Source organism: Manis javanica, chromosome 15 (assembly GCF_040802235.1).
Source record: "Manis javanica isolate MJ-LG chromosome 15, MJ_LKY, whole genome shotgun sequence".
Taxonomy (NCBI): Eukaryota; Metazoa; Chordata; class Mammalia; order Pholidota; family Manidae; genus Manis; species Manis javanica.
The window spans coordinates 83,152,753-83,179,242 of record NC_133170.1 but is presented as its reverse complement, the minus strand read 5'-3'; the positions used below and the strand labels follow the sequence as shown (position 1 = coordinate 83,179,242).

General features: G+C 59.2%; 1 protein-coding gene and 1 long non-coding RNA gene across 11 annotated transcripts in view; one reads left to right on the top strand and one right to left on the bottom strand.

Annotated features, from left to right (window-relative positions):
• Positions 1 to 44: 44 nt before the first annotated feature.
• On the bottom strand, positions 45 to 21,792 carry SMTN (smoothelin). Of its 10 annotated transcripts, none has more exons than XM_073223374.1 (22): positions 21,647 to 21,789; positions 19,794 to 19,920; positions 15,257 to 15,405; positions 14,773 to 14,866; positions 14,603 to 14,681; positions 14,413 to 14,510; positions 13,168 to 13,488; positions 13,008 to 13,080; positions 12,315 to 12,386; positions 11,713 to 12,234; positions 11,365 to 11,534; positions 9,377 to 9,898; positions 8,215 to 8,367; positions 8,052 to 8,127; positions 6,865 to 7,029; positions 6,709 to 6,771; positions 6,435 to 6,501; positions 5,351 to 5,524; positions 5,068 to 5,185; positions 4,352 to 4,503; positions 3,217 to 3,381; positions 45 to 344 (listed from the first exon to the last, which is right to left on the bottom strand). In XM_073223374.1, the coding sequence occupies exons 2-21, from the start codon at positions 19,842 to 19,844 to the stop codon at positions 3,237 to 3,239; spliced, it is 3,264 nt and encodes a 1,087-aa protein (XP_073079475.1). In that variant the 5' UTR covers positions 19,845 to 19,920; positions 21,647 to 21,789; the 3' UTR covers positions 45 to 344; positions 3,217 to 3,236. The 10 variants fall into 10 exon arrangements, with proteins under 10 accessions (XP_073079475.1, XP_036849451.2, XP_073079474.1 ...); XM_036993556.2 differs by having other exon boundaries at positions 9,377 to 9,469; positions 21,647 to 21,787; XM_073223373.1 differs by lacking the exon at positions 3,217 to 3,381 and having other exon boundaries at positions 5,068 to 5,182; positions 21,647 to 21,790.
• Positions 21,793 to 21,951: 159 nt separating this feature from the next.
• Positions 21,952 to 26,490, top strand: part of LOC140846547 (uncharacterized) — a 53,087-nt gene continuing 48,548 nt past the window's right edge. The window contains exon 1 of the long non-coding RNA XR_012125747.1: positions 21,952 to 22,060. This is a non-coding gene — a long non-coding RNA (uncharacterized lncRNA). The remainder of the gene's footprint in view (positions 22,061 to 26,490) is intronic.

The following is a 26,490-nucleotide window of genomic DNA, read 5'->3' as shown; positions in this document are numbered from 1 at the left end:
CCCAAGAGAGGCAGAAACAGGAAAAGCAGAAACAGGAATCAGGATCGTTGAAAACCAATAATTTATCAAAACGCTGCATGTGTAGGCGGGGGAGGGTGTCGCAACAGACAAGGTAGCGGTGGGCAGAAGTACGAGGAGATGGTGCCTGGATGGTGCGGCAGCTTGCTGCAGACGGGCCATGCGGGCGGGAAGGCTAGACATTCTTGCCGCGCAGGCGCAGCTCGTGGCGCCTCAGGTGATTGTAGAGCGACTGCACATAGGTGAAGACGCACTTGGAGTCGGGCTTCTTGCCCATGATCATCATGTCCTCCACCTCCACCAGGGGCACGCAGTCCACCAGCATCCTGCGGGGAAGGGGCACAGGGGTGGCCGTCAGCGCCAGCCCTGCGTCTCACAGCAACCCCTCTACCTGGAGGCCTTTTCACTGCTGCATTCTGCTGGTCTTCCATAAACTCCAGATTTTCGGTTGACTAAATGGCATAAAAGCCTTCCTTCCAGGAAGGAAGTAAACCCGAGGCGCCACCCACCCAAGCCTGGAGGCATCCCTGTGGGGAGTAAGGCCAGGCAGGTGGAGATGGGAGAAGAGAGCTGTATCTCCACCCCTAGCCCTCGGGAGGCCCTAGCTTCAGACCCCCAACTGCATTCTCTCTGGAGGGCCTCCTCCTGCCCACCCTCAGGGGCACACTCCAGCTAGCACAAGCCTCTCCTTAGGCCATTATATCCGAGGGCCCTTACCACTGGCAAATCTTTCTGTGCAGCCAGGACTCATCCTGATGACCCTCTGGGCCCTGGATTATCTGCCAGCTGCCTGGCCTGGTACCTTCTGCAGAGAGGCCCAGGATCCCATCTTTGCCCCAGAGGACAATTAATTCTGCAGCATGAGATGGAGGCCAGGGAGTGTGTGCACGTGTTGGGAGGGTAGGGTAGGGGGCACAGTCCTTTAACCCTTACTGCCCACTCTGGGCAAAGCAGGGAGACAGATGATCCCAACCAAAACACAAGCATCTGCAACATGCCTGGGGAGGGACTACCCTCATGGCCATCCTCCAGAGCGCTAGCTGCTCTTTACAGAGAAATTGAGTCACAGAGCAGAGTCATTTGTTTCAGGCCCCACAGTTTAGTGGACTCAGGGCTGGGCTTCATGGGACCTAGGCCCTAGCTCTGGGTGTTGACACCTGCCTGGAGTCCCCTCTGCTCTACTGCAGGGGCCCTCTCCCCATTCTGGGGTGAGTGGGCTGCAGCCACTAAGCAACTGACAGCCCCAGAGTTCTAAAGCTGCAGTTTCCTCCTAGCTTCATTTCCCCTCCCTCTTCCAGGGGAAGAACTCTTCTGCCTTGCTCCCTCCCAGCTGGCATGCCTGGCATGCAGTAAGCACTCGGTCAGTGTTGTTGGGTAAGTTTCCTTTGGCAGTAAAGGCGTAAGAGTAGGAATTGCTCCTGTTCCCAAGAAATCCAAGGGCCCAGGACTACCTCTCATCTTGTGCCTTCAAGGTCAAATCTGGGACCATGGTAGGGCTGAGGCCTATTTCCTGCTCCTGGACTCCTTCAGGGAAGAAGCCTGGGAGGCAAGAGACTGCTTTTTCAGTTTAGGTGGCACCCCTGACCAGCTGTGTGTGCTAGATACCTGCCCTGTTCTGCGACTCAGTTTCCCCATCTTTATAGCAACAGTATAGTCATTCTCTGCCTCATTTGAGACTTCGGAAGCCCTTAGGATGAGTGAGGCATTCCTCACTCTGCTGCTGATGTGCCATGTGCCCTTGGGGTCATCTCTGCACCACAGCAGGTTTGTCTCCCCATCGATACTGTGGTGGAGAGACAGTCTTTCTCTGCAGCTTCTTCTAGCTGTGGCTATTTCCCCAAGGATCCTGGCTTCCCTCCCGCGACGTGGAGCTCCCTCCTACCCCTGGTGTCTTTCCTGGAGACCTTATAAAGCCATTGTTTACACTGGGGCTCACGGCTCAGGGCTCCAGCTGCCCCAGTGACAGGCCAAACACCAGGCAATTTGAGCAACAGCACAGCTGAGTCACACTTTCCAGTGGATCAGGGCCGGGCTGGGCCCCTCTCCCTCCAGGATGACCTGCTGGGCAGCAGCTCTGAAGTCCATATATGACCCAGAGACAGCACCAAGCCCATCCTCCCCTCACCTGGTATATATGTGCCCATGTGAGCTGCCCCCACAAAAGCTCCAGGCCCTGAGGGGCATCTGAGTGCACCCCTAGCTCTGGCCCTGAGAAGACAATCCGCCTTGCTTCCTCTGTCTTTTCTCTCTACAAAACGGGTGGGAAAAGTGATGGGGCAAGGAAAAGAACCACTAGATGAGGAATCAAGTGCCAGCTTCTGGCTCCAGCTCTGACCTAAGCCCACCTCTCTCCTCCTCTGAGCTCCTTGTCTGGAACAGGCAATTAGCTCAGGATCTAAATTCTGTGTGACCCTGAGATGAGGTGACTAGGGAGAAAATGCCACAGCTGGCTTGGGAATCCAGGATCCCAACCAGAAGCATCTGCTTTTTAAACGGGCCTTGCTTCTGACCTCCCCAAGATGGAACATGGCCAAACTGGAGGCTTGCGAGGCATCCTTGACCTTCCTTTGCTCCCCCTCTCCCTGCACCATCAGATTCATTAGGAACCCTGCCCTCCTACTTATTTAAGGCCTCTGGCTGTCTAGTCCCTCCCCTCCCCCCATCCCTCACCCAAGGATTGCTCTAGGATGCTAACCAGACCACACATATCTCTCCTCTGTTTAGAAAACTTTTATGACTCTCGTTCTCAGGAGGAAGTTTAAACTCCTGATTGTGGCCCCTTCCTCCACCTCACACCCAGACTAAACTCCCTTCCCTTCCTGGGTGTGCCACGCCCTCCATCTTTCCGGCCTTGGGCCCTGTGCACAGGCTCAGCCCTCTGCCCAGGACTCCTCTCTCCTTTAGTCTGGGCTTGTCATTAGATCCCAGCTGGGTTTACCCTTTTTCTCAGTGCTGTCCTGGACCAGCAGGCTGGGTCAGGCGCCTCCTGCAGGCTCCCCCCGGGGCTTCCTCCATTTCATCTCGCTCACCTGGGTCACCACTTCCATTTAGAAACACAAGGCCATGTCTGGCTCCTTCTGGACATCAGCAAGCCCTCCACTTGTCTTCCTGCTTCCCCTACCCACCTCCCAGGCCTCTCTCTGCCCCGCTGAGCAGATTCCAGTGTACAGGGCAGGCAGGCAAGGTGGCGTTTCTCACCGTGGGGCCCCGAGCAGGGGTTAGGACTTTTTGGTTTTTACCAGCCCCTTCTGGACCAGACAGCGGTAGAACTCCTGGATGTACGTGTACACGCACTTCCAGTCAGGCTCTCGAAGCCGCACCATGTCCTCTGTATCCAGGAGCTGCGGGCAGTCCGCATGGGTCCTGGGGAGTGTAGGGGGCCAGGAAGGCGCAGGGAGGTGGGGCCCGGGAGGGGAAGAGGGGGAAGAGGCAGAGAAGAGACAGGGGAGGAGAACAGAGAGACACACACATACACACACACACACACACACACAGAGACATGAGTTCAGTTACGTTCCTGGTGCTGCAGTCTGCCAGCCCCCCGCATGCCCCTTCCCCATTGTGGACGTGCCGCTCACTACCCATCTCTAATGGTGTGCAATGCAGACAGGGGTGGGGGGCCAGACCAGTCACAGGTGCAGAGAACTCTAGGGGCAAGCGGGAACACGGGGTGGGGGGCAAATGGCGTTGGCGCGCAGAGGTTGGAGAGGAGGGCTGTGCCCCAGCGAGGGGGGTGAGGGAGGCGTGAGAGGAGGTGGAGGGCGGAGGAAGAGGTGGAAATTGGAGTAACCAGAAAGAGGAAGAGAGAAGGAAAGACAGATGGAGGAGGGTGCTGAGGGTGAAGCGAGCAGACAGGGCAACGATTCCAAAGTGGAGGGCTTGCTGATGTCCTATATAAGCCTCTGGCGACACCTATATAGGCTGGGCGGGCACGGTGCCCGGGCCAGGAGCCTCCTTTTGGAATCTCCAGCCGGGATCCCGTGGGAGCAGGAAGCTCTGGTGATAGTGGGAGGAGAGCAGGACAGAGAAAGGGAGAGAGGGAGGGAGAAGGGGGCAGAGGAAGGATGGAGTGGACATGGACACGGCCACCTGGTGGGCCTTGGCCCAGGCTGGTAGGCGGGCCTGCGGCTCCTTCAATCCGGCGGGCACCTGGCACACTCAGCAGCAGGTGGGCGGGGTGGAGGAGGACAGGGGCTTTCTGGGGACGGGGTCTCAGCCGCTGTCTGACCTTGTGGCTGGCCAGCTCCAGGGGGCCTTGGGGCAGCTGGGCCTGGCCCAGCTGCCCAGCTCCAAATACCCAGCCGACACCAGCAGGGCTGGGGCCCACACTTACTCAGCAGATGAAAAGGCCACTTCGAAGTTCTGGCGCCGGTTCTGTGGGCTGAGCTGCCCATAGTCGAAGGCCTCTGGGAAGAAGTTGTGCACCAGGGCACAGAAGGCCATGCCATCACTCCAACTCGAGGAGAAGTTCTGGATGTCCACATGCTGCAGGTGGTGGGAGGAATGGTCAGCTCCCCCATGCTTTCTACCCCGCAGCATTTGGCATTCCAGACCTAGGGCAACTGGGCAGAGAGAGGCCCTTGCCCAAGGCTGCACAGCAGGTGAACAGTGGGAACACGAGCCTCTGACTCTGTCAACTCCCATGGCTGCTCCTTAGGGGAAAGAGCAACCGTAAGGCCCAGCGCCACCCAGCTAAGGCCATGGTCATATCCTCGTCACACCTTCCCTTAGTATAGAGATTTACCCAGTGTTCCCCACAGAGGAATGAGGAGAGGGCCCTAGGGTGGGGTCCGGCCCTGAATGGTGCCCACCACCTAAGGGATCCAAGGCCCTTGCACTGCATCACTTATTCTGGAATCTATGTGTCCTCTTTGAGCCTATTTCCTTTTCACAGAAGAGGGCTTCCCACCTTCCCTGCCAGAGGCATGGTGCCTGTGAAGGGTACAAGGAGGTGAGAAGGAGTTCTGCCAAGAGGGAGGTACCCAGCTGGGGTTCTGGGGGGCGGTGGGGGGCGGGCACCGAGCTGCCTGGCTTCATATTGCTGCTCACCTCGTAGCCTCGAGTCTTGGCTCGGCACCAGTCCAGCAACATCTGCTTGATGCTGTTGGCATTGGGGACCCCGAAGCTGGTGGAGCGCTGTATGCCTGTGCGGGGTCCACCAGGGCTGCTGGGGGGGCAGTGTCCAGAGCAGGGTCAGGGGACCACCGGAGGTACTGCCTCCCTCGGCCCACCCTGCGGGCCCTAGACCCCGCCTTCCCTGAGCCGCAGGCCCCGCCCACGACGCCTGGCCCCGCCCACCACTGCCCTTCAGGCCCGGGGCCCAGCCGCTCACCCCGCAGCGCCTTCCTTCTCCAGCTTCTCAATCATGGCCTTGCGTGCCTGGGAAGCCGACGTCTTGGGCAAGCTCTGCGCCTTCATCAACTCTTTCTTCTTCTCTGCCTGGCGTTTTTCAAGTGCCGCTAGGCTGCCGGGCCGTGGGCTGACCTCGTCCTCGCGGTCGAAGATACTGCGGAGTCGGGGGTGGGGGGTCGTCTGCTCCTGAGACTCGACCACCACTCACCAAGGGAGGGGTTTGGTCTCACTCCAGACCCCACACCCTGAGTTGTCTCCACCGCCACTAACGCCGGTCACTAAGTGAGGTGTCCTCATTGCACCCATTTCACAGAGGGGTAGACCGAGGGTCAAAAGACCAGATGATGGCAGCTAAGCTCTTTTTAACAGACTTGGCCACTGGGGAGTTTTCTGAGAAAGCTCATTGTATCCTCAGGTTACGGGTGAGTTCACACTCTGGGCACTATCAACTCATAATGGTGATCAGCATAACTCATGCCTACTGAGCCTTTCCTATGGGCCATTTTAAACTTCACAAAACGAAGGAGGAACCCTTATTACTTCTACTACAAGATGAAGAAACTGAGGCCCTGGCCTCAGATTTCAGAGAGCACGTGGGGGCCGCACAAGAACTTGAACACAAATCTCTGACTCAGAGTTCCTAGACACTGTGGTTTGCAGCCTGAATTCTGACCCTACCAGCCCCAGCATTTGTCACAGGGGTGTGCCCCTCATAGGGCTACGGTATTAAAACGCTCTGTGAAATGGGACGTGGTCTGCAGACACTGGGAAGCGCCAGTGCCACCAGACAGCTCAGTGGCGGGTAGGCCTCTCTAAGGGTTCGATGCTGTCGCTGATGCTCAGAACTCTGGCTTCCTCTGTGGTATGGTTGAGGATTAGGTGAGGTCACACGGTGAGCAGGAGTGGTCTGACCCCCACTCTGCCCTCCCTGGCTGTATGCCTATCACCTCCCAGCACCTCAGTCTATCCCTCTGTGGAATGGGTGTATGGTGAGCAACCCCCTCCCCCAACCCCCGTGGCACTGACTCTGTGGTCTGTGGGTGGGCGTGGGCACCTGTGCTCACCTGCCCATCTTTTTGGATGACGATGAGGAGACAGTCTTGGTTTGCACCATGGTGCTGCCGCCACCATCTGCAAGAACAGACAGAGGAGCAGGGTGAGTGAGGACCTGGCCTGGACATCAGGAGATGGGGCAGGGGGCTATGGCGAAGGATGCTGGTAGCCACAGGCAGAGAAGAGAAGGTGACCAGACAGACACACAGATGAAGGTACAAAGATAGAGCTTGAGGAAGAGTCTGAAGAGGCGGGCAGGCACAGGATGATGCCAGGCGGCCTTACTCTCCGAGCGCCTCACGAAACTCGACTCCACTGTGGTGGTGCGGGCTGTCCGTGTGCCATCATCTGGAGGGGCAGGGGATGAAAAGAAGGGTGTGAGAGGCATGGAGGCCAGGGGAGCAGACATGTTCCCACCCTGAGCCCTGCTTGGTCCCTTACTGGAGTGGACAAGCCGCTCAGTCTTGGTGACAGTGCTGACAGCTGAGCCGTCAGCTGCCCGCTGGCTGCGCTGCATGGTGGTCTCGGTGGCCATGTTGCTACGGCCCTCCCCTGGCCGGGTCCGTGCCTCTTGCAGCCGCCGCTCCCGTTCCTTGTCCCTCTGGTCTGGGCGGGGGATGCCCCATGCATGCCCAGAAGGGCCACCCATCACCCACACAGCACATATGCATGGGTACACAAGGCACACAGATGGGGTAGAGGGCAACTTGTTAGAAATACTGAAGACCCAGAGGACAAGGGCCCTCTCTAGGAGTAGCTGGGGTTAGGGGGGTAGCTATAACTTGTCGGGGAGCAGGGATGTGTGGTGTGAGGTGGTGGACTTGGGGCAGAAGCCAGGGGGGAGTATTTGCAACCGAGAAGGGAGTTTCTATGGGAACGAGTAGCTTAGCCCGGAGGGAGTCTCTCGATTCTAGGGAGGAAGCAGCAGGGTCCAGGGAGGGAGAAGTCGAGAGAGGGTAGGGCTGAGTGGGCCTGCAGATGGGCCTTAGTGGAAAGAAGGAAGGTGTATCTAGATCGAGGGGGGCACTAACTGGAGGCTCCTGAAGAGCAATTTCATCCAGGGAGAGAAGCTGTCCAAGGGGGTAACTAGGTCTAAAGATGTAGATGGGTGGGCTTAGAGGCCGGGTGGCCATGTAAGAGAAAGATTTGAGAGGGAGAAGCAAATTAATCTAGAATCTGAGGGAAAGAATAGGTGGGTACAGGGGGAGGTAGTTGGGTAAGGAAGCAGCTGTGCCCAGGCAAGGGGAAGCCGGGTGGGGGCAGAGGTCTTCAGCACATCTCAAGGAGAGAAAAGCAGCTGGGGGAGGAGGAGTGTTTGGATTCAAGGGAGGAGTAACTGACAGTACTCAGAGAAGCAACTGGATCCAGGAGTAGCTGGGTGGGGGAGTAACTAGGTCTAGGAGCTGGCTGGGGACAGTGGTGGTGGTGGCCAGGGGCAGAGAAGCAGGTAGGGCGGGGAGCAACTGGATCCAAGGGGGAGGAGGCAAGGGAACAGCTGGATCTGGGGAAGGGGACGCTGGGTAGGGCAGTCACCGAGCTGGAGTGTCCTGGAAGGGGCCACAGGGGAGGGGGGTAGCCAGGGAACGGAGCGGCGCTCCCTAGGGGAGGGGCACTGGCGCTCTACCTACCTCTCTTCCTTTGTCGGAGCTCACGGAGGGCAGCTCGGATAAGCTTCCGCTCCTCAAAGTCTGTAGTCTGATCCAGCTGCAGACAGAGCCCTTGCTGTCACCCACCTGGAGCCTGCTGGTCTCTGCCCCCTGCCAACTCCCAGCCCATCAGATCCAGCCTGACCATCTTGTCCAGCACACCCTCATCCTCGATGGCCATCAGCTCTGCAGCACTCAGTGGGCTCCGCCTCTCCGGCGCTTTGTCCAGCCGGGTCTGCTCGGCACCATTGGCTACTTCCACTGCTGCAGAAGGGGGCTCTGCCGGCTCTGGCTCCATCTGTGGGGTGGGGAAACGGCATGGGCTTAGCAGGGGTGTAGATGAAACCAGCCGTGCCCCAGTGGCCTGGTAACCAGTAGCCAGCTGACTACCTGCCCAAAGATGGCCATGTTGGTGTCAGGCTCAGGGAAGACACTGACAGCCGTGATGTAGGGCTTCACGTGTACTCAGAATTGTGTTAATGAAATTAATAGTGACAGTAATAGTGATTTCCATTTGGTAGTAACTATTGCATAAGCACTAGGGATTTCACTGTTCCTATTTAACAGAAGGGAAAACTGAGGCTCAGGGTAGCTACAAGGCTTGTCCACAGACCTTTCCTAAGTGTGATGCAGCCTGGGTCTGAGCTGAAGGTAGCCTAACACTTGGACCTGAGTTCCTTCTGCTGCTTCCCTCCCAGCCCCCTCTTAGGCGGGCTGTGCTCTGTCCTGCCAGTTCCCAAGGCCTGGGTCCTCCTGGGCCAAAGCCCGGGCAGCACATGCTCCCCTCACACACACATCCAGGGGGCTGGCCCAGGGCCCACAGGCTCCTGACCAGGGGTCTGACTGGGCTGCCCAGAGCCTCTCTGAAGCCTGCTCCTGCCCCCACCCCCACCGGAACCCACCCTCTAAGGCCTGCAGCCCCAACCCAGTCCCTCAACCCTCCCAGCACATCCCTATGGCCCCTGATGACAAGCCCCCAGCCGAACTACCAGAAACCCTCCCCTCCTGGCAGGGCCTTTCTGTCTGCTGTAAGGGTAAGGAGAGCCGAGGTGGCAGCTGCTTAAGGACGGGTGGGGGTGGGGTTGGGGGCTGGGCCTTGGCCAGGGGCTGCCAGGGCAGTTGCCACTCATGCCTCAGGACCAGGAAGCTGATAACTTCTCACCTCAGTCTCAGAGCACTAGTGCCCCAGGTTCCTGTACAGATAGGTAAACTGAGGCTCCGAGAAGGTGGTGGCCCACCCGAGGTCACTCAGCAGAGGCAGAACCTGGCTCAGAACCATTCCCTCCCCCCAGCCCATAGGGACTTACGAGACTGCTGCTTCGGGCAGGGCCAACAGAGGAGCGGCGGCGGGTGCTGAAGGCAGGAGGGTGGGCCACGGGGGTCCCAGCATCCTCGGCTGCCTGGAAGAGGGCCTCGGGGTCGGCAGTGGCTAGGAGCAGCTCACTGGGCTCCAGCTCAGGCTCAAGGTCAGGCACAAGTGGGACCCCCAGCCGCAGGCTTAGCACCTCCACCTGCCTGCCCAGGGCATCCAGCCGCCGGCTCAGTGTTGAGGCCTCTGCCCGCAGCTCTTCAGCTGCCCGGGCCACTGGCTCCACGGCTGAGGCAGCTGCCTCAGCTGCCTGGGTCACTGCTGCCCGGCCTGCCTCCGCCACTGCCCGCAGCTCCTCCAGCGCTAGGCCCAGTCGCTCCTCGAGGGCTGCAGCCAGCTCAGACCCGGGCCCCGGTACCCCCGGCATGATGGCAGGGGCTCTATGGCGGGGTGACGATGGGAATAGTGGTAGTAGGGACTGCTGCCTCTGGCTGGCAGTGTCAGAGTCTTTGTAGCTGGCCTGAGGGCGAAGGCAAGGGCAGTGGGCCTGCCCCGCCCCTGCTGGCCTCCCAGCGTGCCACCCGCCAGCTGGGGCTGGGGCCCAAATAGAAACCTATTCTGGGCTCTGTGTGGAGGGGGCCTTGGGGGAGGGGCAGTCTGCCCAAGCAGGCACACCGCCAGGCCTGGCCCTGGCCCTGGACCTGCAGAGAACACAGGCCAGCAGCACTGTAAGGCTGCACAAGTGCTGATGGACTACCGAGGCCAAGGCCCCATGCCCTACAGGTGGGGAAACCGAGGCAGGAGCAAGGAATGGGCCTGCCTGGGCCACCATGTGCATTAGCTGTGAGGGTCCTGTCTGCTAGACTCGAGCCTGCATGTGTTTGCCCTCATGCCATGTTGTTTTAGAAAGCTTTCAACAGAGGGGGAAAACGGAGGCACACAGGGGTAGGACTTTGAGCAATCTACTGTAACCAGTATCTTGTTACTGAGATAAATGTCCTCTGGCCTGCCTGCGGTGCTGGAATCCAACCACAGACTTTGAGTGCAATATCGATACATTATCTGCCTCCCCTTGGTTTTAGATGGGGAAACCGAGGCAAGTTGGTAGAATCAGAGCCAGGGCTCACTGTGGCACCTCCCGCTCTCCAAGGGCCTCAGCCACCCTCTCCTCACCTCCTTGGCAGACAGTAGTTAAGTCCTGCTCTGTTGGGGAAAGGGTGCTTTCTTGCCCCCACCCTCTCCCTGTCACCTGTAAGAAGGCCCAAAGCTGGCTCTAGCCATCTCACCTTGGCCAAAGTCCCATTCAGTCCCTGGGGCAGCACAGGGTGCCCACTGGGGATCCCTTCCCACCTGCTCCCAGCCAGCTGATCCCGGGCTTGGGAATGAATAATGGAAGGGTGAGGCGTATTCGGTTCTCACGCCACCTGCTAGGCTGCTGCCTCACTGACTAGCAGCCCCTGCTGGTTGCCCCATCAGCGCTTCTGCCCAACCCCCCCAGAGATACTGATGCAGATGGTAATCACTAATCTCCCATCTCCTAGCAGACCAGGCTGATTTTGGCTGAGCAGATGAGCAGCTCCACACCCTGAGGCTGAGGTCCAGTATGGGACAGAAGCAGGGGCACTGGGGCTGCGACAGGAAGAGGGGGCAAACGCTTACAATCCTTTCTGGGCCTCAGTTTTCCCACCTGTTCATTAGGAATGAACTGACCCATTCTGGAGTAAGAACTAGAGATAAGCATGTGGGAAGCTTAAGGCCAGTAGAGAGTGAGCTTCCAACCCACCTAGAAGCTGATATGCCAGGGTCTAGCCTTAGCTCTTAACACCAGCCTGCTATGGACTGTGGGCAGCTGCCTTCTCTCTCTGGGCCTCAGTTTCCCCATGTGTGTATCAGCAGAGGGGAGGGGCAGAGGAACCCTGCTAGCCCTGGACCCTGAACTAGTCTACGAGTTTGATGGTGAGTCTGGTAGGGTGAGGTGGGGCTCACCTTAATACTGCAGCCCCCCTGGCTACTGGGGGGCACATGACTGAAGCTGGTAACATGGGTGACACTGCCCAGCCGGGCCAGGGTCCCAGGGCTGCTGATATGGGTGATGGTGCTCTTTCCCCCGCTGCTGCTGAAGATGGTGGGAGGCGCCCGCAGCCCCAGCGTGAGTTCTGGAAGGGGAGAGGGCTAGTGTCAGGATCAGGTGGACTGAGTGCAGTGCCAGCAAGGTTAACAGTGCCCCTCATTCCCAGCACCCCGTTTGGAGACACCCTGAGCCCTGGCCACAGCACCGGTGCTGTGTGCAGAGCGGCTGCAGAGGAGCCATGGGGAGACCGTGGGGAGGCCTACCTGCCCGTTGGTTGCCTGTGGGCAGCAGCACTCGGCCCGTGGAGGCCTGGCCCCGGCCATCCTTGATCTCGATGGTGAATGTGGTCTTCATACTGGCCCCTGGCTCGGCAGTGCCGATGGCCACGGGCAGCGGGGCACTGGGTTCCTCTGAGCGGGCAATGGGCCCCCCTGCTCCGTTTTCAAGGGGCCTAGTGGCCAAGCCCCGCCCCCCTAGGCCCTCCTCCCCGGGGGAGTTCTGAAGCTGGGCCAGGGGCCGGGCTGTTCCTCGAGGCTCCTTGCTGACCCGGGAGGAGGCGTCCCTGGTGCCCGGTGAGGAGGAGCTGCTGGAGGAGGAGGCAGGGGTGGTGCTGATGTGGGAGGGGCCCAGGAGCCTTGCTGGGGTCGAGGGACCTAAGGCTGCCCGGGGTGGGCCATCTTGGAGCCCAGCTGCCATAGGAGAATCAGATGTGAACTTGAGCACACGGTCCCGAACGGAACCAGCCCGCTGGAACGGGGAAGGTCCGCTGGCAAGGGGGGTGGGCTCTAGAAGGGACAGGAGGTTTGTCAGTGGCAGGGTGGGACCGGGACTGCCCAGATCCTGGGTTAGTGGGAACAGGCAGTACCTCGGTTCTGAGCCGGCTGGCGGGGACTGAGCACAGACAGGGAGCGTTGGCAGGCACGGGGTCCAGCCAGGTCTAGCAGTTTGGGGAGGCAGTGGAGGCCAGTTGGGTAAGATAAAGGAGAATGGATGTGTGTGGGGGGTCCATCTCTCATGGCCCTCTCACCTACGCCTTCTCAGTCTCCCAAGCCCTTCCTGTACCCCGACTGCTCCATCCCATCCTATGCCTCCCAAAGCTCCTGGCCTCCCCAGCGGGCTGGGCTGCACCTCCCTTACAGGCCTCTCCTTCCCCCTCCCTCACTGACCCCAGGATGACTTGGACACTCCTGGGGGCTGGGGCTAGGCTTGGGCTGGAGGAAGGGTGCCCAGATCCTCCTTGCTGATGGGGATGGGGGACACCCCCTCCTAGCTGCTGCCCAAGGATCCAGCTGGGAGATGGGCACACACCCTTATTGGGGAAAAGAATGTGCCTGAGGCCTGTTGCCTTTCAAGGCTGCGGGGAGGCCTCTGGCCATGGTGGTGGGGGTGGGCCAGGTTGGGGGCGGGGACACCTCAGGAGCAGTGGGAAGTGTCAGGGACTGCCTGGACCTGAGGAGGCTGGAGCCATCTAAGCACTCGAGCCCATTTTCCAGGCAGGGAAGGGGAGGCCAGGGGAGAGAAGGCAGATTCCTGGCGCTACCCCTGCTGGGGCCCTCACCTGCTCTCCTTGTGTCAGAGGGACCTTTGGTGGGACCTTGGGCAACGGGGGGTTCTGTGGGGCCAGGCAGGAGCTGCAGGGGAGACAGGGCATGGGCAGAGCCTGATTCCCAGGCCAAGGAGCTTACCTGCCTGGCACCCCTCCCCATGTTTAGACTCACCTTGTTGGCCATCTGCCTCTCAGTGCTGGGGGTTGCTGGCGGCTCCTGGGGCTCAGGGCTGGCGGCTGTGGGCAGGCTTGGGGGTGGCTCGGAGCTGCCTGCAGCCTCAGCAGCCAGACACTGGGCCTTGGCAGGCTCCAGTGGAGGCTCAGGAGGGGCAGTGGTGGGTGAACTGACCGGTGAGGCAGGTGGGCTGCTTGTGCCCCCAGGTGGGGCCCGCACCAGGAGTGTCACTGTGGTGACATCCCGGCTGGAGCGCTCAGGGGTTGGGGTTGGTTCTATGACCTCTCCCTGCTGCTCCCGTTCCTCTTGTTCTGGTACCTGTGGGGAACCCATAGGATGTAGCCAAGGCTCCCAGGCTGGCGGGTGCCCAGAGCAGGGCATGCAAAGCAGAGGGGCTGTGCATGGCTTCCTGTAAGCACACCTGCATAAGCATGGGCACTGGCACACCACGGGCGGCCTCTGATCCTCACTGCCCCACTTGCCTAGCCAAGGGTGGTTCAGAAAAGACCAGATCCTAATGCCACAGGATGACACGGCAGCACACTTGCTGGGGATTCCCAGCCTTAATAGGTACCTGGAGCGGTGGCTCCTGACCCCTGGTCTTAGCCTAGTTAATCAGGGGGTGGGGGTGGGAGTCCTGAAAAGACTGGGGATCCAGCGGCCTCTGCTGGCCACTTAGGGAACCTACACGGCCTGACCTCTCACCCACACACCCTGGAGAACAGTTGACTCTGTGAACAATGCTCCACCAGTCAGCAGGGGTGTGATACGTGGGGCCCTGATAAGCCAAAGTAAGGATGTGGGCAGTCTGGAGGGGGAGGAGCGGCCTGGGGTGGGTTTAAACCAGGGAAGTACCTGGGTTAGATTTGCATTTCAGGGAGATGCCTTTGGCTGCTGAGTGGGGAGAATGGATGGCTGTGAGGTGGAAGGTAGGTGTGGACAGAGGGGGGTCAACAAGGGCAGTCATGGGAGACGGAACTTGGATGGCAACTTGGGAGTACTGTAGACAGCCTGGCTTTGAGGAGAGGGCCTGCACAGAGACAAAGTCTGGAGCGGGGACAGGCAGCCAGAGGTTGCCCAGGGAGTAGGCAGAGGCCTATGAGAGGGCCCTAGTGTCTCAAACACAAGCTGGGGGGCTCCTGTGAGTGAAGCACCTGTCAAGCGAAGATAGGCGCTCTGTGCTGATGGCATCCATGGGCACAGGTCACTGGGCTATCCTCCCACCCTGCTCACACCGCATACCTCACACCGTTCTAGTCTGTGTGCTGCCCGCCCCTTGCTGTCTTCTCTTGAACCACTGTTGGGACGTCCGCTGCACAACCTGCCAGCCAAGGTGGCGGCTGGAAGGGAGGGGAAAATGTCAGGTTAGTGGCTGGGAGGTGCTGGGGACAGCATGCAGCAGGGCAGGGGTGGGGCCAGGCAGGGCACATACCCTCGATTTCCTGGGCCCTAACACGGCGGATGGCAGCTCGGATCAGCTTGCGTTCCTCATACTCAGCTGCACCTCGCAGCTGTGGGTGACAGGCAGGCCACAGGTGTTGGACTGTGCAGTCCAGGTCTCCGGCTGCCCTGCCCCATCCCCTGCCCTAGCCTGGGCCTCACCAGTGTGGTCAGCTCTTCCACATCACTCATGGACTCCAGCTGCCCTGCCAGCCGCGCCAGAGCAGCCCGCTGCTCAGCCTCCCGCTGCTGAGAGCTGCAGGGACATCATGATTATAACCCCCATTTCCATGGTCAGGTTATGGAGGATGTGGGCTGAGGGTAGGGCCAGGACAGGGTACCCAAAACTTGGCCAGAGAGACATATACCAGTGCACACCCTCTGGCTACAGGCTGGCTTAGGCATACCCATGAACATGGGCACTAATACCACATGCTTCGATGTGCTGTCCACACGGGCGCTGCCAGGACTCTATGACCAGCAAGTGGTCCATGCCCACAAATGTCCCTGTACTTCCATTTGCACACCCAGATGGGTGGCAGACACACCTGTGCTCATGACTGCCTGGACAACATGAGCTGAACCCTGGCACATGGTCCCCCAACCTACATGTCCAACACCCCCACCTCCCTGCCCTGTCACTCACTGCAGCCAGTTCTCCTTGTTGTCCTGACGCTCGGCACGGAAGCGTTTGGATGCCAGGGCCTCCTCCTCGCGCTCCAGCTCCTGTCGCTGCAATTCCCGGATGGCTGAGCGGATCCGCCGCCGCTCTGCCAGATCCGCTGTGACTTCTAACTGTGGGGCAGGCGGGGGCGAGGGGAGGTCATTTTGGCAGCTGAGGCGAAGGGCGGGCACCAGCTGCCCACATCTTGGCCTAGGGCACAATGAGTGGTCTGTCTCCACTCCCTCTGCCCCAAGTCTGTCACGTGCATGCCTGCCCACCCAGCCAGGGTCTTGGGGAGCCCAGCTCAAGGAGTCAGGTTCATAGAGCGTGCCAAACACCAAGCCAGGTGCTTCTTGTGACTTGACACCTGCCCCTTAGGGCCCTTCATCAAACCCCTGGAGTCAGAGAGTCATGACAGGAAAAGGGGAAGCCACCCCATGAGCCACTAACAGTACTCCTGGGGAGGGAGGGGTGATTCGGGCAGTTGGAAGTGAACAAGGGACACTCCCATGGTTTAGTCCGAAAGCTCCACAGTCCTGCTTGGGGATGACAGCGTCATCTGCATTGGGCTGATGGGGAAACAGTCAAGGCCAGGTGCTCAGAAGTGCTAGCTCCCTGCCTGGTTGGGGATGTTTTTTCTCTGCCCTGGCCTAGGCCTAACCACAAGTGAGGGGCCAGGATGGAAGGGCCAGTCCCCCGGAAAAGTAAGGCAGCTGCATTAGGGTTTATCCAGGACTCTAGAGAGGGCACCAAGGGGGACAGGTCCTCCCACCAGCTTCTTAGCCCCTTGCTCCCTGGGAAATAGAAGGTGGCTGGCCTAGCCAGGTCCAGGAAAGGACCTCTTTGGGCAGAGTCAGCCAATCCTGTTGTCTCCTCCCTATGGATCCTCTGGGGCTCAAGGTAGCAAGAACTGGCCCAGGGCCCCCAGGAAGACAATGGCAGAGATAAACCTCCAGTGCAGGTTTGAGCCAGATGGGAGTAAGTGTAGGCAAGGTGATTTCCTCTCCTCCCACCCCCAAATCATTGAGGAGCAGGGCCCAGGAACCCTGTACTCCTTCTCAGCTTCCTTCCCTATCATTCCCTCCCGCTCCAAAGGGAGCCAGATTGGAGATGGGGGTAGAGATAGGTGTCAACAGGGAGTATGAGCTGTTCCAGCTCCACCATGAACTTATCTGTTCCTGTCTGAAGAGATTAGGGAGAGTCCTGGGGGACAGAGCCCTCATGGTCCCTTTAGTCTCCACATTCCTCAGAAGCTATGGGTGGGCACCCCGAGGCCCAGGCCAGAACCCCCAGCTTGCTCCACCCCCAGTCCAGTCCTGGCTGGATAGTCAGGGCATAGTAACCTCTCTGTGTTGATTTTCTCATTTGCCAGATGGGACAGTGGCCCCGACCTCAGACAATAGGTGGGGGTGGGGGCAGTGACTCGGGGTCCCTGTGCGTAGCTGCTGGGTGCACTAAGCATCACTTCGTTGCTTGGTTCCAGCTGCTCAGGAGGAGGGAGAGAGAGGCAAGGGCAACCGAGTACAAGATACCAAGGCACCAGCAACATTTATTAGGAACCCGAATGCCAGATCCTGTGCTGAGCCCCCCACTTGTCCTAACTTCACAAAAACCCTAGGCACTTCATTACTTTCATTTGACAGATGAGGAAATGAGACTCCAGGATGAGAAGTGGATTGCTTGCTGCCAAATGACCTGAGTCAGAATTTGAACCCAGGTCTCTCTTACTCTGAAGTCTGCCTTGGGCTGAGGATAGCTGTTGCTATGAGGGGTCTGTCTGCTATGGTGGGTACCCTGAGGCACCACTGTGTTGGGGACCCCCCTAGCCTGGACTGGAGATACCAATAAAAAGCCAAAGGGGGCTATTATAGCAGAGGGACGGAGACTGAGGCTCACCTTCCCACTCCCAGTCTTGGCCTTCGCCAGGGCCCAAGACGAAGGGGAGTCTAAGGGGGCAGTGGGCCCAGCCCCACATTGTGTAGAGAGTAAAGAGGTTTTGTCTCCTAGATCCCCCTTTCCAAATCCCTGGCTCCAAAGATGGAATCCTTGTCCCTGAAAATGCCTGATGTGGGAACTTGGCCACCTCTGCAACCCCTGGGAGCCTGCCTCATCTGGAAAAGAGGGGGCCCTGTCTGACCTCCACACACACACACAGTGGGTGGGACGGACCTCATTCCACTGGTCACCCTCCAGCATGACCCTTCCCTTCGGGCCTGGAGGCCAAGGCCAGCGAGTGTCCCTGCTGTGTGTCCTATGTTGCCCCCACCCTGTCAGGCCCCTCCGCCCTGTGGAGGGGGCTGTGGGAGGGAGGGAAGGAAGTACAAAGCACCATTGTCCACCAGAGGGAAGGGGACGGGGATGGGGCGGTTTCCGAAACTGCCCGGGAAATTCTCCCGGGAGGAAAGAATGCGCTTCCTCCTCCCGAGGGCCCGGGCCTCGGGGCCTTTGAGGCCTTGGTGATGGGGGCGCCTGATGCGCCCCCGTGTTCCCCGGGCCTCAGTCTTCCACCAGCACGAGAGAGGAGGGCCCCTTCGGGGTATTCTCCTCCCGCAGGAGGCCCGGCGGTGGACCGGGGCCTGGCCAGGGGGCGCCTGAGGGCCGCAGGGTCGTGAGCCTCCGGGCCTCCCGGGGCGCCGCCCAAGCCTCTTCCCCCACCTCTCCTTCCTGCCCAGCCCCGCACTAGGCGCCGAGGGGGCAGCCAGGCCGGAGGGCCCCCGCCTGCGTTAATGGCCCCGCCGCGGACCTTAGGCGGCTAAGCGCAGGTCACTGGTGGGTGCAGGAGTGCGAACTGCAACCCGGGACCGAGGGGCGGAAGTCCCGCATGCGGCGGAGGGGCACGCGACGGGCATGTCCCCAGGTGCCCCCACGCGGCGCAGCCCTCGGCGCGGTCCTCGGGAATGGGCGGGCCGCGGGCCAGCTCTGCCTTCTAAGGCCCGACCCCGCGGGGAGGGGCCCGGCCCGGACGCCCCGGGTCCTGCCACGAGGCCGGCGGGGGCCGGGCCGACGCGCGCGCGGGACCCTGGGCAGGACCGGGGCGAAGTCATGGCGGGCGCCGGCCGGGGAAGGGAACGCGCCCCGGGGGGGGGGGAGACCTTGGGCCCGAGGTGAGGGGCGGGTCTCGTTAGTCCGTCCCAGGGAGCGGGGCGGGAGGGGGCGTGGACTACAACCGCAGCGCCAGCTCCTCGGAAACCCTTTCCAGCCCTGCAGTCCTGCAATCCTGCAGTAGGGCTGGGGGTCTCGGGGGGAGAACCTCGAGCCTCAGCCTGGAGCCCAGGAGACGGGGATGCGCGAAGACCTGATTTTCTCTCTGGAACGCTCGGCCTCAACTGCCCCCTTTAGGATTCTGTCTTCCTGAGGGGGGGTCTAGCTGATGAGGCGGGAACCTTTGGAAACCCAACCCATCCCCTCCAGGCTGCATGCAGCCTGCCCTGGTGGTGGTGGCAGACACCCGAATGTCTGGGGCGCTGCTCTGCAGACACTGGCCACGTGCCTGGGGTAGGTCAGGGCAGCGGTTGGGCGCTGCCCAGTGACTGCACTTGGCTGGTGGGCTCCAACCCCTGCTCCAGAGGAGTGGTATGGGGGTGGGGTGGGTCACTCTCCTCCAAAGAAGGTAAATCTTTAATTCCCCCCTCCTTCCCTGCCCCAAGGGTCAGGGGCTGGGGTTGGGGCTCTGGCCCCTGCTGCAGCTCAGCTGCCCCCCTCCCGTGTTGGTAGGCCTGTCCTGTCGTGTTGCCCCGCAGCTTCACTCTGCATGGTACAGGTGGTGGTCATGGGTGCATTAAATAGGACACCCAAGAAGACGCTGGGGAAGGTGGGGAGAGTGGGCCCATCCTTCTACCCCAAGCTCTGGGCCCATGTCTCATTCCATCCCCATGCCACCTCTAGGACCCAGACGTCATGTTCACACACATAGCCCATACAAGTAAGTGAAAACCTGAGGCAAAGAAATTGAGGCTCTCTGGCCTGGACTTACTCAGGACTCTTGATCCCTCTTGGCCCCCTTTGGGGTTGGTTTGGAGCCTAGCTGGGTGCCCTTGGGCAGGTGATTTCACCTCTCTGAGCTCTGGTGTCCTCCTGGCTCTTGGAGCTGCTGTCACCATCCTGTGAGATAGTGTGCCCAGCACCCAGCCTGCCCCCTGCTCTGCCCTGGCATTATTAATCATTGCTATTACACTGGAACAGCCTCCAGGGGTGGGCACTGCCCAGGCTATTGCTTAGAAGAGGTAAATCCAGCCTCCCCACACCTGTGGCTGCACATGGGTGAGTCTTCAGTAGTTACTGTTTAAACAGGTGGTGGCAGTGGGGGGTTGGGAATGACCAGGCCTCAGTACCTGGCACCAACAGGCACATGCCACCGGGTCCTCTGCATCAGCCATGACCAACAGGCCTAGACCTGTTCCCCTGAGCCCTCCTCCTCTTGTCCCTCCCGTCACCTCATGTCAGCTGAGAGGTCGACTGACAGACCAGGTCTCTCTAACCTGGCACGCCTGTCCTCAGTGGGGATGACGGGGCCACTTACCAGCTTCCGTAGGGCTCCCTCGTCCAGTCCGGCTAAGGCCTCGTCTGCCATCTCTCTGACCCCTATGTCTGTCCCTTCTGGTGAGATCCCCAAGTGCCTGTGCCACCTGACACCAGCTCAGGAAATTCTGCAGGGGACAGACATGAATCAGGCCTACTGGGGCCCCTGGAAACCATAGGCACTTGGGCTCTGTGCCTCAGTTTCCCCTTCTAACTCATGAACATCATTGGGGTCCCATCCTGCTTCTTGTGATATGGCTCCTATCTGGAAGTTACCTGCGGGAGGGTAGTGCGCTGGAAAACTAAACAAATCAAGAGGAGGAGCGTCTGGTTCCAACCCGGCCACCTCAACTGCCAGCCTGCTGTGTGGCCTAAGCAGGACCCTCATCCTGTCTAAGCATAGAACAGGGAGGATAGGGATCTGGGTTGAGAATCTGGGGCCCAGCAAGGCCTCACCAAGCTGTGCTCACCACCAGGGGGTGCCCGCCAGACTCCACAGTTTCCTGCCCCACCCATCGACCCCAGGGCCTGCCCAGCCCCCACCCACCCCGAAAGCTCAGCCTCTGGCAGTGGGCTGAGCCCATAATCAAGTCCTTTCTGCCATTGTGTCTCATTCCCCCAGGTGACTTAAGCCATCAGCGAGGTTACACCCTGCCTTCCAATCCTCCAGGACAGCCTTCAGTACACACCCCTCTCCACCCCTCCCCATCTTGATGCCAACTGCCCTGACCTCATGAAGCCAGGTGTCCAGGCACCCAGCTCCTCCTGCCAGTTCACACACTTAGAATTCAGTTCCCTAGCTGGAAGAGCCTTCAGAAGGTGACCCATTCAACCTCTGGATTTAAGCAAACTGAGGATTGTAGGGGACCAGGGACTTGTCACAGGTGTTAGGAGGATCCCAAAGACCCAGAGGGCAGGGAGAGAAATCTTGGCCACCTCTGGCTTCTGATGCCTCCTTCCAGAGTGTCCCCGGAGGCCCAAGACACTCCCTCCTGCCCCAACACTGCCCACCAAAAATGGTCCCCTAAATCCTGGACCGGCCTCCCAATGCAGTTCTTTCCTTCTTCTGCAGCGTAATGTCTCTGGAATTTGAGGGTACACATTCTGACACACTGTAGTTGTTTAGTTAATGTACGGTGACTGAAACGGCCCCAGGACTGCCCTCCCCTCATGTTGATTCATCCCTCAGTCACCCCTTCCCCATCCCCAGAACAGTCACTGGCCATTGAGAGTCAGCCCATCTGGTGAATGGGTCTCGGGTGGTGTCCTAATTCACACCCTGCCTGTTCAGGTTGTTGCTTCTCGCTTTTGCCATGCCTGTAGGCTTGGAGGGGTGTCAACCTCCCAACCTCCTCTGTTGGAGTCCTTGCCTCTTATCTACATACTTAGGGGTAATCCCCTCAAGTGTGTCACTCAGCAATCACCAGACCAGACTTAGGTTCTGTGGACACCCTGAGTTCCCCCATGTCTTCTGAGGGGGAGGGCACCCTAATGTGTAAACCAGGACGCTCAGGGAACTGTGGGAAGTCTCTTTCCTCAAGGATTCCCGCCGCTGAACCACGCCGGTCCTATAGCGCCCTGTCACACAGTCTGGGGTCCCACGGGATTGTGAGAGGCCTCAGAGAAATGTGGGAGCATGCCCAGGGTGTCTTGCCATAACAGACAAGCGCCCCTGGGGGTCATGGAGCCTTCCTGGAGGTCCGCGGTCTCAAAACCTCATCCCATGGCTTAGAGCCTCCGTCGGAGTGTGGGGACTCCCAGGTCTGGGAGTCCCAGAACCCCTGTTAAGATATCCGAGTTCCACCCCAGAACCCATTGGGGGTCCTGGGGCCGCCTGGAGGTCCGCACACCCACCTCTCAGTCCAGCCCGCCCGTCCAGTGCGGGCTCAGGGTAGGTCGCTCGGGATCCGACAAATAGACTAGGAACGCCCAGGCGGAAGGAGTTGCGACCGGGATCCCAGGCCCGCTCAGCAACCGTCCCCGGGATTCTGCAAGCGCCGCCCGTCCAACCGCGCCAGCAGCCCCGCTGGTCCTACCCGGCTCTGCTGCGCCAGCGAATCCTCGGGAGGGTACCGCCCACCTTCGTGCCCCATTGGGGCAATTTAATTTAACGATCACGCCCCTAAGGAAGGCTCCGCCCCTCGCCGACCTGGGTTGTAGGGGATTACAGTTCTGGGGCCACTGCAGCTGCGGCCTTGGCTGGCCTGGCAGGAGTCTGTAGGAAGACACAGCTTTGCGCCAAAGTTGGGGAGAGAGCGCAAAGCCGAGGTAAGTGGCTCGGGATCGTCCGAGTCGCGGAGCCTTCAGGACAGCCCCTCTCCGCCCTCCTCTTTGTTCCTGAGAGCACGTCCCCTCCTTCGACTCCGCCCCCCAACCCCTTCACCCCCGCTCGGGTCAGTGCTTGGTTTTGGCCGCCGCCCCCAGGCTGCTTTCGGGGCACCTGGCATGGGCCACCTCGGAGTAGAGACAAGTGACCGGCAGCGCCTTTACTCTGTTGGAGCATCTCAGGAACCACTTTAGATGGAGCAAGATCAATCACACAATATCCTTTCTCCAGCCTTTTCAGAAACAATGCCCCTGTCGGTCACGCCTCACCGTTTCAAGCCCCACAGGGCTGGCCTCTTGGAGCGCTATAGTCCTAAATAGGGAATGCGGAGTCCAGCCTCTCATGCAAAAAATGGGGGAAATTGAGGGCCCCTGAAAAGTCAGTATGCCCAAGACAACACAGTGAGTCAGCCGGGGCACCCAAGGGCCCAGATCCACTGGGAAAAGCCACTCCATCTCCCGGGCTGGAGGCCAGAGAGCCTCCCACGGGTCTCCACGATGGGGTCTGGAGTCCTGTCTGTCAAAAACAATAATATAAACTTATTTTGTACTTGCAATGTTCCAGGCATATAATCCCTATAGCAAACATTTGAGCCTGGGATTACTGTCCCATTTTACAGGTGAGGACAACAGTTACCAGGCAGTGGGACTGATTCATTTGAGCACCTTCGGAGTCCAGATCTGTTCCTTTAACCACTCCGACGTGGGGCTGTGGGGAAGTGGTTTCCGCCTGTTGCCCCAGCAGAGCCCTTCAGCCCTTTTGTCCAGATCTCTGCGACCACCCACCCACCCCACCTCGCTCCCATCTAGAGAAAGGACCAGTATCCACTCCGAGGTTCTTTTAAATATGTCATTTTATTTCATTCTCGATTCCCTGAGAGGTGGTCCCATTTTATTCCAAGGGTAAACAAGGCACCTAGAGGGAAGAGACTGGTTAAGGTCACGCGGGGGGAGGCAACAAACAAGAGTCCAATTTGGAGGCTATAGTTTGAGGTCCCCTTCTCCTAGGCAGGCCCCATCTAGGCCCTCTCTAACTTGACTTTGAATGCCAACTTATTGTCCAGAACGAGGGTCAGCGCCCTCCAAGGTCAACTCGGTCCTACATTCAAACCGCGTGCGCCCCTTGGAACAGCCCAGTGGGGCGGGGCACACGAAGGCCAACTGTGAGTCTAGGGCGTGAGTGGCGGCTGTCAGCCCCAATGAATGGCCTGCTTCGTGCAAGCTCCGTTCCACGCAGGCCGGGTAGAAGTGCACAGGTGAGAGGGTGTGTGAGGACTTAGTATGTCGCACGTTTGCTCGAGTTCTTGTCGGTACCGAAGCCATATACCTGGGTCTCTCTCCGTCATCAAGTTCTCAGGGCTAGGAACTCCAGACCTACCCTCCTGCCTCTTTCCCTTCCACTCTGCGAGGGGCGAGGCGGGATGGTGGCGGGGGGAAACAAATATCAAATGGCATCCAGTGCTCAGGAAGGAGTAAACATCCCGGGAAGCAGGTCCCGCCATTTACTGAACATCTGTTGTGTGTCGGACAGCGGGTTTGCCCTATTGCAAGTTGACCACTGTGCAAGTATCACCTGGATTCTGCAGAGAGGAAGCTGAAGCTCAGGGAGGTGAAGGCACTTTTTGGGCTGGTAATGGCATTCAGACTTGAGTGGAATTCTGCCCCTTGCCAAAGCCCAATTCAGTCTGCTGCCTCTAAGATGGGGGAAGAATCTAGAAGACTTATTACAGGAGGTGATCTACAAACTGATCCTTGAGGAAAGGTACAAAGAAATCCATTCCACAGAGAAGACGGGGAAAGGCATGGAAGGACGTGTGTGGCAAGGGAACTGCGTGAGTAAAGGCTGGGAGATTTGTAAGTGGGAAAATGAGAGATGGGCTATTGATGGAGCAGGAAATGGGGATGGGGGTGGTCCCAGTTGTGAAGGGTCCTGAATGTCAGGTGAACAGAATAAACATATGTGGCCACTGGGGAGAGGGCTTAGGTCTGTCCATCTGTAGAATGGGGGGATTGGACTGGTCTGCTTCAGGCCTTCCTAGGGAAAGGGGACATAACAGGAAGGGTCCAGATTCCTCCAGGTCCAACCGAAGACTAGGAGAGTGGGGAGTGGCTGGGGCAGTTCAGGGGCCAAGGGTAATATTTTGCTCCAGTGCCTGAGGCTGAGAATAAATATTTTACTAAGCTGGCAGTGCCAGATCCCTGAATCACCCTGGCTTCCCTTCCTCCCGAGCCAGGGTCCTGCAGAGAAAGCCCAGGCCTGGGGTCAAGAGGCAAGAAAGGGGACGGGGTTTAGCTCTGGCCTCACCCCAGGCAAAGTTCTGGTCTGCTTGGGTCCTTGGTCTCCTCCTCTGCCCAGTGGAGGGGTTGTGGCCTGACCTCTCTCAGCCCTCTCTCCCCAAAACTAGACAACATAAAATCCCAAGACTTCCAGAGAGATACTACTGTGGGATGTGGCTGTGAGGCCAGGACCGGCTTACAAGCGAGGCCAGGAGTTGCTGGGTACTGGGAGGATGGAGGGCTTAGAGAGGGTCGGAGTTGGGCCTGATGTTGGGGTCTCCCAGCCTAGTGGGAGTAAGGGAAGAGATGGTGTCTGGCCTCTCAACGTTGTGGAGAACAAAGCCCTCACTTGCCGTTTGGTGTGCTGAGGGAACAGGGAAAGGCATCCTGGGGAAGGGAACAGCATGAGCGAAGGAGGGAAGGTAGGGCTGTGAGGACTTTGTTGGGGAAAAGTTAGGTAGGTGAGGCTGGAGCACGGGGCTCCTAGAGGAGAACTGGTTCTCGCTGGGGTTGGTTGGCTCCGAGGGCCGTGACCCCATCCTCATGGGCAGAATGGGAGGCCCGCAGGGTCACGGTCGGCATGAGCCCTGGGAGTGGGGCCGGGGACTTGTTTGGTAAACCAGTCGGGCAAGGTTGTCTCCTCCATGACTCCACCAGCTGCTGTGTCCCCTGAGGTATGGTGCCAGGTGAACTTCTGGCCTTGAGATGAGGGGGCACAGCCCCAGGTACTGAGGGATGGGAAAGGAGTGACATGTAGGAGATGTGGAGGTGAGAGGGCCCTGGGGAGGAGAAGGGGGTCTGAGAGGCTTACTAGGCAGTGAGGAGCCCCAGGGGACCAGTCTCATGGACAAAGGAGAGGGTTCTGGATGGGCTGGCCTGGACCCATTGTGCCTTCCAGGGGTTCCCTGATGCCTGATGTTGGTCACCCTCATGGCGGGGCCCTCAGTAATTGCTGCCCAGGGGGCTGGAGCTGGGCTCCAGTCTACCCTTACAAGACATGAGTGGCAGTTTTGTTATTACCATGTGCTTCACAGCCTGAGCCCTGTGAGATAGGACCATCATTACACAGAAGAGGAGACAGGCCCAGTGAGGCTGAGCTGTGCCAGCACCTCACACAGGATCTGAACTCAGAACCCTTATTTTTAACCACAGTACCCTGCTATCTGCCACTTAGGAACACTGCCCATGTGGGACCTTGTTGTATTTCTTAACTACTTGTGAGCACAGCAGCTGAATCCTGGCATCATAGAGTCGTACATGCCCACCTCCTGGTCCACATAGGTAATCTGAGTCCCAGAGAGGGCAAGGGACAGGCTTCAGGTCACATGGCAAGTTGAGAGTGGTGCCACTCAGCACCCCAGACCCCTAGCCTCCCAAATCCCTTGTTTTCCCCTTCGCCTGGCACACCCAAACATGAAATAATAATAACTGGCACATATTGAGTGCCTACTAGTTACCATTCATTCATTTAACCACTACCACAGCCCTGTGAGCTAGGTGCTAAGATTACATTCATTTTACAGATAAAGAAACTGTCACTCAGAGAAGGGAATCACATGTCCAAGCTGACACAGGATGTTGGTAGGAGGGCTGGGATTTGGAGTTAAGGGTAGGTAGGATGTGGGCCCCTTCCCTTAGCAGTCCCAGTAGGCCTCATCGGAGGCATGAAGACCCCTGGACAGGAGGGTGGCCCGTTTGCAGATTTCGGAGGCAAGCGGTGTCCAGTTTGTGGTTTCCATGCGGGCCTGGCCTCCCTGGGGCAGGCGGAACAGCGTTGAGGCTGTGGAAATGCTCCAAACCTTCCCAAAGGAGGTGGCCACGGTGGGAGGCAGAGCTCAGTGCAGACCTCAGAGCCAAGTGTAGACGTGGCAGCTGGACCCACTGCAGGCGAGGGCGGGCGGGCAGGCGGGGTGGGGCCCAAACCCAAACCGGCCTCCCAGCAGTTTTCCCAGCTATCCACCAGCCAGGCCCAGCCCTGCGCACCCTTCTAGCTCCCCATCTGGATATGAGATGAGGACGCTGGGCCTAATAATAGCAGAATGCAGCACAGGCAATGCTTGGAGCAGTAGCCGGTGGGGGGGGCTTGGGTCCCCCAT

What these genes read in the sequence shown, in the direction of transcription:
- SMTN (XM_017644263.3), bottom strand. Translation starts at nt 19,844, where the DNA reads ATGGCAGACGAGGCCTTAGCCGGACTGGACGAGGGAGCCCTACGGAAG. An exon ending in AGGGAGCCCTACGGAAGCTG is followed by an intron (nt 15,406 to 19,793) that starts GTAAGTGGCCCC and finishes CCTGCCCCACAG; the next exon opens with TTAGAAGTCACAGCGGATCT. An exon ending in GAGAAGGAAGGCGCTGCGGG is followed by an intron (nt 5,186 to 5,350) that starts GTGAGCGGCTGG and finishes CTGCCCCCCCAG; the next exon opens with CAGCCCTGGTGGACCCCGCA.